Source organism: Zonotrichia leucophrys, chromosome Z (genome assembly GCF_028769735.1).
Source record: "Zonotrichia leucophrys gambelii isolate GWCS_2022_RI chromosome Z, RI_Zleu_2.0, whole genome shotgun sequence".
NCBI lineage: Eukaryota > Metazoa > Chordata > Aves > Passeriformes > Passerellidae > Zonotrichia > Zonotrichia leucophrys.
The window spans coordinates 69,038,260-69,052,124 of record NC_088200.1 but is presented as its reverse complement, the minus strand read 5'-3'; the positions used below and the strand labels follow the sequence as shown (position 1 = coordinate 69,052,124).

Sequence of the window (13,865 nt, the reverse complement as noted above, 5' to 3'; positions counted from 1 at the left end):
GATGGAGAAGCAGTGTTTATTGCCACCTTGCAGGGCAGGGATTGCAGAATTGACAGAATACTCATGCAAAGTCACTTCCACTGCTTCCGTGGAAAAGTCAAGTATGGATTTATAAGTTCTGCAGCAGCTTTGGAGGAGCAAAGGCTCCAATCAGAATGTCGTGGTAATGAATTTGGGAAAACGAGCCAAGTAGCTCCTCCTGTGTTATGATAGGTAAAACAACAGAAAGACTAACCACTAACTGCATTAAAGTAATCTTTGAGATAAAAAAACATGGAACAATGAGAAAAAGTCAGATGCTGGAATTATTCTGGGTTTTTTGGTACTTGCCTTTTGTTTTGTTTTGTTTTGTTTTTATAAAGGAACTGAGTAGTATGAAGTATGGCACAGTAAATATAATAATGAACTCTCTTCTAGACAAACCTGTAATACCGTAAAGCTTACAGGTCTTGAATATCATTCTTTAAAACCAATTACTCTCTGAAACTTGTACAGTAACTAATTATTGTTTGTTGTGGAAAATATAAAATCCTAAAAGAACAGACCTAGATTTTTATTTTAATAGGAGCAATTGATGATCTAATTAAAAGACACACAAAGGTAACTGTTGAATGGATCTAGTAAAATAAAAAACATATATTTGCTTTTAAGAGGTAAAGTGTAATTCCCTAGCATGTGAAGCAGCAAATGCATTGGATTAGTGTGATCAATGCTGCTGAGTGTATGCTTTTGGGTAAGGTCCCTATTAAAATGGATGGAAGGGGGAATAAATAGAAATACATGTGAATACAAGAGTAGTTACACAGACAACTGAAGAATTATTACTGGCTTTGTGGAACTGGTGGCCCACGGAAGCCTACTTTGGTGTCTTGATCCCTAGGGATCAAGGAGGAAGGTAGACCCTGGTGCCATGTCTACCTTCCTACCTCTACCTCAGGAATTGCTTTCTGTGCAATGGAAATGGGAGTGCTCAGGCTGAGCTCTGCCTTGTATGCCAGCCTGAGAAGTGGACTTTGTGCAGCCTGCTGGTGGCACCAAGCTGTGTTGGTGATTGACATTGTAACTACTGCTGTCTTCGGTCACTGATGTAAAATGACACCTTTTAAACACTACAAATGCACACTGCTGGAAAATAGGAAAATATTTACACATATTCAGATTATACCAAATGCCTTGAGAATTGTTGAGAGTAAGATAGCAAAGACATGTGATTAATGTATTAGAGAAATTGGAAAAAAAAAAACCAAAATAAAACAAAAACAAACAAACACCCCCCCAAAAAAACAACCCTGTGAACAAAAAAAGCAAACAATGAAAACTTTTACATTTTGATCTTTCAAAGCACTTAAATGTATGAAACTTTTATAAAAATACTGACACAGCATGTTACAAAGAGGAGTCAATGCAGAAATGTTTTACAGTCAAGCAAGTGAAACTGAACTGGGTGCCTCAACTCAATTACCAACCTGTGTTTTTCCAATGAAACTTTACTAGGCAGCAGTCGTGGCCTGTGGGCCAGGTGGGCTATAAATTGAGAGCAAATGTATTCTCTGCCCGTTGTGTTCTTTAGGTAGCTCTGGAAGAGTGTGCTGGATGGATACACATACAGATGCTATCACTGTTCTCAGAGCAGGATAGAGAGGAAGGAGGGAGGCATCCTCGCCATGCCACGCAGCTTGGTGGTGTACTGAATGTGCATGTGTTTTGTGCCTGCTGGAGCTGCCATGCCTGGTGCTCAATGCACACCCAGGCAGAGCTCTCAGTTGCCCATCAGCAAGGTGATCTCAGCTACAGGTGGAACACATTCCTTGTATGGTTTCTAAGTGGAACTGCTGGTGTAGGCGGCACTTCCACTTTTTAAATGGCTCTTTGCATTTCAGGCCTTGGAGTGGTTTGCAAAATTTTCCCTGCTTTATAAGGAGATTAATGAAGTTAGCAAAAATTTAAAGAAGTTCTGTAGAAATTGGTAAGGGGGAGTGTGAGAAGATACGGAAAGCTTCGTAATTATGGACTGTGAGATGGATAACTTTTGCAGACCTTTGTAAGCTTTTGCAGTTACACAAAATAAAACAAGGGCAATCAATTCTTCTGACTGCAAATACAAGGACCTGCTATGAGTTTTAAGAAGGACATTTTTCCTTTTAGACCCAGCATTATGTGGTGAGGTGGTGCTTTTATTGTATGATGCAAAGTTTATGATGCAGAATCTTCCTGCAAAGCCACCCACCAACAGTTAGAAGCAGACACGTAAGCCAAACCTATGTAGCTGCAAATAAAATGGATAAATTGCAATTGTCCTGTCACAGGATGCAGTTGGTTTGGTATAATTCAATGAAGTTTGCTTTAAATGAAATAGATATTATTTCAAGTGTCTGCTTTGCTAATGTAGAAATTATACTTCTCTTGTTGAAATGAACTTCAAAGGGATAATTAGGCTTAGGAAAAAACCAAATAAATACAGAAAGTTTCTTAAATGTATACAATAGCTGTGGACAACATTTGAGTTTTTCCTTGCAAAAACTTTAAGTGGCATTTTTTAACTACAGTATTTGAAGACCACTCATGTAGATGAAATATTCTTATTAAAGTAGTTGCAATGAAGTCAGTGTGTACAATCTGGCTTTAGGAGCAATAGTTTTTATTAGTTCCAAATGGTGAAATCAAAAATTAATATCTCATTTTAAATCCTCTCATGCTGAAGGTTTTATGTCCTTTGGAAATCTGCATTTAGTTCTAAACAATCATGGTTTCTTTGCTATGAATCATGGAAAAAGTGATGAGGATGAGGTGTTTCTGGTTTAAGACCAGAGGACTCTTCATCTAAGGCTTAATTGTGATATTTGTGCAAATGATAATTGTAGACAGCGTGGTCTTACCAACAAATACTGAGAACTATCTAACATAGGAACGTGGCACTTAGAGTAGCAGTTTCTAACTGTCCTATTTTTTGTAAGTAGCAAATCTGAACTGTATTACTTTTGAAATTTATTATTTGTTAGATTGTAAGAAAAAAGAGGTGATAAACAAGTAGATTCTAACTGCATAGTTAACATTGTTTGCATGTTTTCTGGGCTGAGTCCTGAAAAAGAGAAGAAATAAGGTAAACATCAGATTCGAGCAAATACGGAAATTATTTTATAGAACTTTATGGGTAGTATACGAAAAGGTCCTAAATTATTGTGCATAATAATGTCTAAAATGTGTGATTTTATGCAAATTTTTGTTCACGTTGTTTAATTGTGTAGTGTGTCAGAGAAACAATGGTTTATAAGATATAGGAATGTATTTTGAATTACACTTTAAAAACTGAAAAGGTATGATCAAATCAAGTTAAAGCACTGTGGTGCATCATTCTGTTGATAAGAAGATATCTCAAATATCTAGATCACTGTTCAGTTTTTACTTCTCTGAGAGTACAGAAAATATGAAAAGCTTTTCATTTAATTGATAGCATCTTGGGTCCATGTCTCAGATACGCGCTAGAATATGATTCAGTAGACTCTGATAATTCAGTAGTAAATATAAGTGACATTAGAACAGATTGTGTTTGTTCCTTCTATCATAGTAGAACTTAAGTATACAACATATTGAGCAGAAATTTTATATGGAGAAGACAGTTAATGATGCCTGCATTCTTAGGAGTAAAGCTATTAAAAGCTGGGCTGCTGAGGAATTTGTCCGCTCTTCTACTATTGTTGTTCCAGCACAACAAATTGCAAAAATGGTAACTTTGGTAGGGAAAAAGGTAGTTTGGGATTATTCTATGTCTGTGGCTTGTTGGAGTGAAATTTCTAGCTGAAGTAAAAAATCATAAATTATCAAAATCAAGTTGAGAAGCTTTAAAACATGATCCCTGAAGCCGTGGTTGAGAGGACGTTAATCTGAAAAGTGAGGCAATGGCAGAGGTTTTACTCCATTTGAGTAAACAACACCTCTTGGAAGGTTTCACCATCTTTCAAAACTAAAAAAATTAAGGAAAAAGACTTCTTCAGAAGGTCTTTAGTTTGTTCCAGTAGAGCAGGGAAGTTATTGAAGTGTCAGAGGACACAGGAACTTTTTCCCACTGTGGTCTAGTTATGGATGCATTTCAGTAAATTCAAAGGCAATAATTTCCTGGCTGGAATGAGAAGCAGTTGTCTCATGCTTTCATTGTCTACATAGGTATGACTAGAGCTGATGACTGTTGCAGCAAAACTTCTTTGATCTGAGAAAATGTAATTTCATTTGCAATAACCTTAGATTTAATACAGCAGTTTTTGTCTACTTTTACGCATATTCTCATGAAACTTTTGCATTTGCAACAGAGGTGAAGAACAAGAGCATCACTGGTAGCTTTCATCCTGAATTATTGAAGTGATGTTTCCCATCAGCCTTATAGGCTGTTAAGCCTGCTCATTTAAGGAAATTAGACTTCAACCCTTGCTCAGCAAAAAAGTTTTTTATGCGTTTTGGGTTAAACTGTCCAGGGATGTTTAGCTGTTATAATCACTGAAGGTTTACCAGAAGCCCAGTCATCAGGGCATATTCAATTGTCAGGGATTCTGATAATTCTGAGAATTGTCCTAATTTTTGTGACAATCTACATTTACACTACAGTCATTAACACTACAGTCCTTTATAGGTTCCCCTGTAGAAGAGACACTGTCTTCATGTTTTGAATCATTATGTCCTGTGTTGTCTCAGATGTCTCTCCTAGTACCCAGATTTCATTTTTCAAGAAGTTTACTTCACCCTCACTTATGAATACCCACTCTTATGTGTAACACTAGTTAATCAATTTCACATTTATTCATAACATTTGAATGGTCTTCATAATTTTTATTTTTGCAACATTGCCAAAAACCTTATGGACTAATTAGAAGTAAACAAACCTGCTCAACTATTCCTATATAGATCAGAAATTTAAATGTTGCAGTAAAATTCTAGACATGATGCAGACAAACGCCACTGAAGACAATAGTAGCCAGGCAAATATTGAATACATGAAAGTGTAAATAATGCAAAGGTTTTTTAGATCACTCTTTGGTGAGATAACATAATTGTTGTCCTATTACTCATTTTATTTCAGTCTTGCAAGGTTATACATCTCTCCCAGTAAACAGTGACAAATACAAACCCACATTTATACAGCACCACTTCCCTAGCTTCTGCCTGTGTTGTTTCGGAGAGGTTTTTTTTACTTCAAGCAACATTTTTTAAAAAATTTTTTCCCCTTCCCTGGTGGTCATATATATCCACCTTTGAGAGAGCCAAATGAACAAAATGCCTGTTTAAATTCTTACAGGATTTTCATTTTATGCAGAGCAGCAGGAGGAATGTTGTGCCTTTTCTGGTGCAGAGCTAAATTTCCCACCAGAACCATATGTCTGCAAAGCGCACCTTCTCTCTCCCTCAGTGGATCCCAAGAGAAATGAGCAAGAAATGTGGCAACTGCCTTCTTTCAGCTACAGGCAAGTATAGCAGGACATTTTTGTGACACCTACAGCACTTAAGATTGCTCTTCATTCCAGTCCAGTAAACCAGAGATGCCAGGTGATTTGCAACAGAGGCACTGGTACACAGTGTTGCTTCCCTTCTCACCAGCAGTACCCTCCAGGTGGTTGTAGGAGTGACTCAATTCACTGTAGTCTTGTGAAGGTATTTCAGAACCTTATCAAAAAAAGAACCAACTGACAACACCCGAGGCGATTACTTAGAGGACAACAGGGTTTCTCTACTGACCAAATGCTGTTTTCAGTTCTAACTGAAAAAGCAGCCAGTGCTAAGCTTTATTTGCCTTAGATAAACCCTTGGGTGAAGAGCTGAAAGCTTCTCTGGCTGTCAGTAAAGCTGGACGTTGACAATAATGTTAGATGTACATGCCAGACTGCCCTTGAAGTCTGAACCCTGCAGTTTTGCCAGCACTGTCTTGCAGCAGTGTGGACCTTCAGTCTTAGCACTTGTGAGTGGTAGTAAAGGCATGGTCTTGATCCAGATTCCTTAGCCACATTGTGTGCTGTGGGAAACACCAGCTTTTTCCTTCCATCTGCTATGGCTGTGTCAGGTGTGGTTTACTGTGATGTAAAATCCTCTGTAGTAACTTTTAGTTAGTCAGCTTTGATATGGTAATTCTGCTGATATCAGCAGAAAGCTCAGTGTGGATTACAAAAGTGAAGAGGACAGAGGGTTGTGGTTGGACAGCAAAAGGCATCTCAGCTGGCATGTAATAATGTATTGATGAGTGACTTTGGTAAGGAAGGGAAAAGGAAGGTCAGGTCTAGTATGATGTATATACTATAACTGGGTCATACAGCCCTACCACCTTTATTAATTCTTATTTATAGTCTTCTAGCCCTTCAGGACTCTTGATCCTATTGATGCCAGTGCTGTATAAAGAGAATAGAAATACATAGTCCAAGTTACTGATGAGTTTACCATTCCCGTAGAGCAAATAGAATGGGAAACAAGAAGGAATTATGTAGGGTAGTAGAAGTCATCTGGGCATACCAGAATCTGACATACCTTCTGCAGCGGGGTGTGGCCTTAAAGTCAGGTGTCCGGCAAGTAGGAGGGCGGCCAACACGCAGCTGCAAATGTGTGAGCACCCCTCAGCGTCAGAAGGCTTCGGGCTGTGCTCACTGCAGACGGAATCGCTGCTGGCCAACGAGAGTAAAGAGTCCGGACACTCACTGGGGACTTGTCAGATTTATTGTCAACCAGGGAGTGACAGACACCCATGCATTGAATCTAACGTGTCTGCCAGCGAGTGACCAAGAACAAAAGGCGCAACAGGGTTATAAAGGGGAGGAGGGATCTCAGGGAGGGGTTTACAAGGAACCAATAGGGGAAGGTAGGGGAGTGGACGTAGGATAACGGGCATGAGAGAAAACCCAATAGAAACAATGTAAAGGAGGGGCCCTGGAGCCACAGCCAATCAAGTCTCCCTAAGCACAGAAGATTCTGGAGGCTTGGGAGGAATGGGGAGTGATTGGCTGGGCCCAGGGAGGAGAACAAATTCACATATAAGGAAACACAGGGGAGGGGAAATCATATAACAGAGAGGATTGACATAAACTGTGGTGGGAGTAACCAAGGTAACCAAATGACAGACAATACCATGGCGGGAGTTGCCATGGGAACATAATAACTGACAAGGCTAAGGTGGGAAAAACTGGGAGGGCAGAACCATTACAGAAAATGGGGGAGCAATACAGAAAATGGGGGAGCAATTAAACAAACTAACAGAACACACTACAACAACCTTCACTGGTTTTGCTAGGCTTTGTAGTAAGTAAAATCCTAAACAAAGAAGGGGGAGGTTTTAAAAGAAAATTATATATTAGATTTATATGCTTCTTGGGAGCTTTTACTAAGTAAATAGGTGATGCAAAGAATCTTGTCTGAAATATCTTTTTAGAACTGAAATCCCTGAGGAGTCATAAAATACTGCAACTGAGGGCAAATGTTCTGTATACAATGCCATAGTGAAGGGACTACATTAACACAGAGCAGAGTAACATTTTAAGAATGACAGGTAAAGAAAATAACCATTGCAGCAATTTCTGATGTGTCTAAGACATAGTTTGCTTTGTTAAAGCAGTTGAAAGAAGGCTTGCAATAATTCAGAACTAAGTGCCAAGAGACTGTGCAGAAAATAGGGAAAGTTGCAATTTATGGCAAGTAAGTAAAATGAAAGACAGCACCACGTAATAGTCATGCTTTTTTCTGAGAGTCATGTTTAAGTTAAATTCATGTCATGTTCAGTTGCTAAATTTAAAGTGTAATTTAAAATACAACTAATTTCATCTTTCTTCTTTTTCACTTTTCAAATAACATGGGTTTGACATTAATGCCTGATGACATTATTTTTCCCCCTCAATTTAATCCATCCTTCCATTCATTTTTTAGATGTATCAGTCATCATTATATTTACATAACAAAGAAAATTGTTATTCTACTAGTGTTTAAAAACTGCCTAAGCATATATGAGTAAAATGCCAACATACACTTCCACTTACATTTCTATCAGGGAAACTCACTTTGGATTCTAGGCATCGAAGAGGGCTAGAGAGGAGAATGGCTTTCACAGACTTGTGTACCTGCATGAGCATTTGAGCTTTAGGTGTCATTCTTTGTCCTTAAAAGGAGCAGCATATTTAGAATTAAAGATACGAAGAATGTCCTTAAGTTGCTTGCAGTCACATCAAATTTCTTTCATAAGGGACAATAGCTAAATAGATTGACAGTCAAGACAAGTTCTGTCCTGTGTAAACGGTTGTGAACCCAATGCTAAAGGTTGTACTGCTGAGGAGTGCAAATTCTACAATCACCATCAGAGATCTGATGCCACTGTGAAGACCAGAGTTTGTTGATTTGCTCTGGTGGAAGACTGTGGATATGTTTATTTTCTGACTTCTTGCTTTTACTGTAGACAAATATGCTACACTTCATATCAAGCAAGAAATACTGCATATTCAGGATTAATTCATGTGCTTCATCTTCTGATCCTTGCAAACAGGAAATAAGCATTGCTCCGCTCATCAGCGGATTCCTAATCTTGCCTATTCTTCAATCTGTGATCTTTAAGTGCTTCTCATGCTTTAGTAGATAATTTCATTCAGCTTGTACATGCTCTCTGGAAAACAGAATAATTCAGGTATCAGAATCAGCTTTTAAAACTGGCAGTTGCTGGCAAATACTTGATCATAGAGTACTTGAACACCATCAAATTAATGAATGGCTCATTCTGTTATTACCTGTTTCCACTAAGTGGAGCAGATGAACAGTGTAGTCAGACCTTAGCCCTGGCTTGATCAATTTGCTTACACTGCGTGTGTTGTAATAATTTCTGTCCTAAGTGCCCTTAAAACCAGGCTGCTTACCAAGCCAAAACACACTGTGATAACTCCATAATGCAGGAGGTGGTCATGCTGCTGATTAAGGAGGGTGAATTCCAGATAGAATTTATTAATGCTTTGAAACCTGAAAATATATGGGCCTGCCATTTTAATTTTCTTCATCTTATATAGTTCTCCTGAACAAGAGCTGGAAGCAAAGATTTATTTTATTATTTACTTCAAAACTGGATAAAAATAAGGATGTTGAAAGTTAATACAGTAATCAAATATAAGACTTTGTAGAATTTTATTCTCTAAAAAACCCCTCTTGCAGATGAAATAATTATTAGTGCCTTCACTTAGTTTGAGCAATTTTAATAAATAAATAGTTGATGCATTGCATAGTACTGGACGAATTAGCTGACCTACTGATTTTCTTGTGAATCAACATAGTAAAAAAATATATCAAGTATTATGCACACAATGCTACAATTTTTAAAGTAACTATAGTTCCTCCATTTAATTTCTGCAAATTTGAATAATTCTCACTTTATGATATTTTTAAGGATGCTGAGCTCTTTAGGGGAGCCATGTAATACTGCAGGTTATTGTAACATAAAATACTAATTAGCATCATGTACGTTAAGTGGAATTTTAGTCATTGTTGGAAGCTGCTATGAGTGATTATTTTTCCTTCACAGTACTATGAAATGTTAACATGCAGGTAGTGTAATACTTCCTGCTTCTGAAGAAACACTAGAAGAACTCATGTTCATGTCTTGAGATCCCATCATATACCACAAAACGAAGAGGTTTAAACTGAATTTAAGGTACCTTGCTATCACAATAATCTGTTCTGGACATGAGGAAGATAGCAGTGCATATACACCGTAGAGGTGGTTGTCACAGCTCACCAGTGACAGTATTGTGACACTGCAGGCAGTATATTTTATGTGAGACATAAAACTCCTACTTTTGACAGCATTTGACCCTTACAGCTGCTGTGCCACATTGAAAATGCCTTAATCACAAAGGCAGGTATGATTTTGCTTCAAAGCAAGCTCTTTTGCCTGCCACCATTCCTCTAGCCTTTTTGAGGTGGATTGGGAGAGTCATCTAGCATTTCCCTCCCCCAGTAAATTGGCTTAAATAGGTGGGTTTTTTTTGCCAGTGGGGTCTGTATTGATAAGCTCATTTCCATTCTAGCTTTGAGCAGGCAGAACTCTGGTTATGTCATTAAATCAACATCTGGCCCTGGTTTTCCTGACATACTGAACCAAAAGATGCCTGCTTTTATCTTCATTCCCTTGTTATTATATGGGGTAATTTGTTAATTTATTTGCCTAAAGAGAAGTCTTCTGCATAATAGCATTTACCTCTACTGGAAGAAGATCTAAAGAGCACTGTCTGTTTTCTAGGGAGGTAGGATGTCTTAGAGCATCTTCTGCCTTGTCCTCTTCCCAGTGGAGGCTCAGTGGACTTCTGAAGTGCTTAGCCTTTAGCTGTGGCTGTGCTCTTTCTCTTTAACTGTTGATGGGGTCTTGAGAAGAAGAACTTATAGCCCCATTTTGACTCATGGAGAGAGCAAAACTTCAAGTAAATTCCCATTAATTACATCATCACAAGACTGGACAACAGGGAGGTGGAGAAAAAAAAAGGCTTAGTATTGAGGACAGGAAAGAAGCAAGAAATGCAGCAAACTTATGAGAGACTCATTTGAAGGAATGCTGAGAGCTGTTGAGGATGGAAGATGAGAACTAACTGGAGAAAATGAGAGGAGGATTAGATGGATTTTTTGGTACAATCTACCAGAGAAATGGAAAAACTATTAAATCAAGGCTTTCACAGAACCCATTGTATGCCTCAGTAAGTACACAGAGAGACAATATCCAGTTTTTTAAGGACTCTGTGTGAAAAAAGGTTTCCAGTTAGTTAATTTATTTTGCAGTCCCTATGTTTTTAATAATGGATTTTTGATTTTGAAAGCTAAATTCTGAGATTTCTTCTGGATTTTCCGGAGAGGGTAAGGCAGTTATAGATTTGAGGGATAGAGAATAAATTTATGGGAGAAATATAGAATGTGTAGAAGAAAGCTCTGTGAATCAAAATGTGCTAAGCTTCAATGAGAAGCAATGAGAGATTGCTTTATATTGAAGAGGAACTGACACAAGTGATTAAGAGCTAGATTGGAATGAACCTGCAAGTTAAATGTAGCTTTGTATATTTAATGAGATATTTATACTTTTTTTTAAAGAAACGGTAAGATTTTTTTTTGTTAAAACAAATTATTAAAGCAGCACAATTTATAAATAGTGTAAAGGTAAGGATACCTCTAGATGTGTAAAACTGACACTGCTTATTACCTGGCTCATTTTAGCTTCCTTTCTGTTTCACCTGCCCCATAAAGAAGCATTTGTATTTGTGATGCTGATAAAGCCACTGTCATTCCAAAGAGACAGTCATCTTCAGGAATTTGCCTGTTGTGCACATGCATGTCAATGTGTATACATGCATGTGCATACATATACACAGCATGAATTAGAAAATTGGTGTTTTCTCTGTCCAAGTTTTGAACATGTGGTCCAGTGTATGTGTTCTATTTTATATGGTAATAAGATAAGCAGAAATAATATAGGAAAAGATCACTGAAGGACTCAGAACAACAGGAAGATATACTAAAGTGAGTAAATAATAATTTTACTATTATTTTTAGGCCCTGCAGAAAATCCTAAGAAACTTTTCTTTTGTGTGTGTGCGTGCTAAATACTAATATAATCTTATTTCCTCTTTAGCAGTTGTTATAACCTTGGGAAAATTTTTAAGAACAGGGTACTCTGTTACTGGGTTTAAAAAGTTGTTTTTAATCACCCCCTTTGTTTATGCATTAGAAATGGAAAATGTTCAACCCCTGCAGGAAAAAAAAAACAAAAAACAACTGAACTTTTAAGTGATGCTGCTCACTTATTATTTTGGTGCCTTAATAGTTTACCCGCTTGTAAATACTGACTTGTCATTACTCTGAAATGAAACAGCTGTAGTATGTTCACTGTATTTACCTGGGATGAATCACCTGATGCTTGCCATACTTCTACAGGAAAGGAGAAACTTCCTATAAAAACTCTGCAAAATGCAGTAGTAACATCTTGGGGGTTTGTTTTATTGTTTTCAGGGTGCTGGGTGCACTGCACTGGTGGTAGCTGTGGTGGCAAGGAAGTTAGAACTTACCAAAGCTGAAAAACATGTGCATAATTTCATGATGGACACCCAGCTAACTAAAAGAGTAAGTCACACTTTATATTCACAACTGAAAAGGAATGCTGTGTATTAATTTATTTCTGCATTTGTTTTTAAGTAGTCTCCTGCTTGGTATCCTTGCTGAACTTTATCATGGGTATTGTTTTGAAAGATTAGAATTTGGATGCCTTGAGTTTTCCTTTAAATTGAGGACAACTGCAAGTTGTCAGCAAATTTTAAGGATTTGTACAGAATATTGTATAGAGGGCCCTTGTAACTGGAAGGTATTTGGTGTTAATTAGTTAATTAGCAGTTAAGTGCTGTGAAACTATTGTATTAAACCAAAAGCTTTTGCACAGCATATGAAAATATATTTTTTGTAGCTAAACTAGATGAAATGACTGATAAAAACAAAAATTTCAAGATATGAGAGATGTTCTTAAGAAAATAACATACGTTTTCATATGTTGCAACATATGAACAATAACAGGGAGGTAGTCTTTTCAACTGCGTTTTGTACATAATGCATGGTTTATTTAGTGGGACACAGTTCTGAAGGACCCTGAAACATATTTGTATATATTATTTTTAGAAGAAACTACCTTTCACAAAATAGGAGCCATTGGTATTGAAATATTTTAAATGAAAGAAAATGCAGCAAACAAGGCAATACAAATCCTTTGCTGAAATAAAACAGGTCAGTGTTGAGGGAACAAGAAAAAGAATATTAACTGTACAGTGCACTCAACTTGTTCAGTCAGTCTTCATTATTGAGAAGAGCCCATGTGAAGACAACGGTGCTTATAATGACAGCTCAGCAGAACTCAGCAGTTTCTCCTTAGTGGTGGGTGCCTGAGATGGAGGCAGTCATTCTGCTCCAGGCGAAGAGGAGGAGGAGGAGGAGGATGGCTGCCCAGCACAGTTCCGTGCAGCACTGCAGCGCTGCACTGCTGCTGGTGCTGTGTTGCAGAGAGCCCTGTGCTGTCTCAGAGCACTGCTCTGGCTGGGCTGGCTGTGCTGCTCACCACTAACAGCCTGTATCTCCAACAAGGAGTCACAGCAGGGAGAGACTAGGGGTGAGTGAGGAGAGAATCCCTATATAGGTATAAGGGATGTTTGACAAGGTGTCTCTCTGTGCTTGTTGATTTACATTCCTATTGCAGTTAGTTAAGGTGTTGTTGATACTAGACCACAAGAAATAATTTGTCCTTTCATAATACAGTTACTTTTTTAGTGTTATCTGATAGCTGAGCCCAAAATGTGTCTCAGAGATTGGCCAGATTTTGAGTCTAGTCTTTATTTATGCCTTTTGAAGTTTATTTTGTTCATCTGTTCTTCATATAAATCTCAATGTTAGTCTAATACTTTATTAAATAAAGCTTTAAGCTCGTGAAACTCAAAGCACATGAAAAGTGAGCCAAGCAAACAAATCTAAGATGCACATCAGATCACAAATCATGCAGATGCTGGGGATCTTTCCTCACAGCCTTATGATAGCCACGCCTTTCAGGAGTGCAAGGGCTTCTTAGGGGTTTTGAGGCCGTCTCTAAACCAAGTTGTGCTTTCAGTGAAACAGGACAAGGTTCTCCAACACTTAGAGGTGCAAGGTGGGGAGGCTGTTGCTGGGCCAAGCTATTGCATGACATTCCTGCAATGTCTTAGCCATTGACTTAGCTCTGACACTGCAGTCACTGGCATGATGTAAAGCTGGAGGAGAGAAAATAAAGAGGAATAATTAGGACAATTTCTCTTTCCAAGTGTCCTAGTCATTCAGCCATTAATCAACTTTGCATTCAAATTATTTGTATGTTTTTA

General features: G+C 37.9%; 1 protein-coding gene across 2 annotated transcripts in view; it reads left to right on the top strand.

Moving 5' to 3' along the window:
- KCNN2 (potassium calcium-activated channel subfamily N member 2) overlaps nucleotides 1-13,865 on the top strand; it is a 71,924-nt gene that overhangs the window by 46,992 nt on the left and 11,067 nt on the right. For both annotated transcript variants that reach the window (XM_064736152.1, XM_064736153.1), the window contains exon 5: nucleotides 11,986-12,096. In XM_064736152.1, coding sequence (XP_064592222.1) covers nucleotides 11,986-12,096 — 111 coding nt within the window. The remainder of the gene's footprint in view (nucleotides 1-11,985; nucleotides 12,097-13,865) is intronic.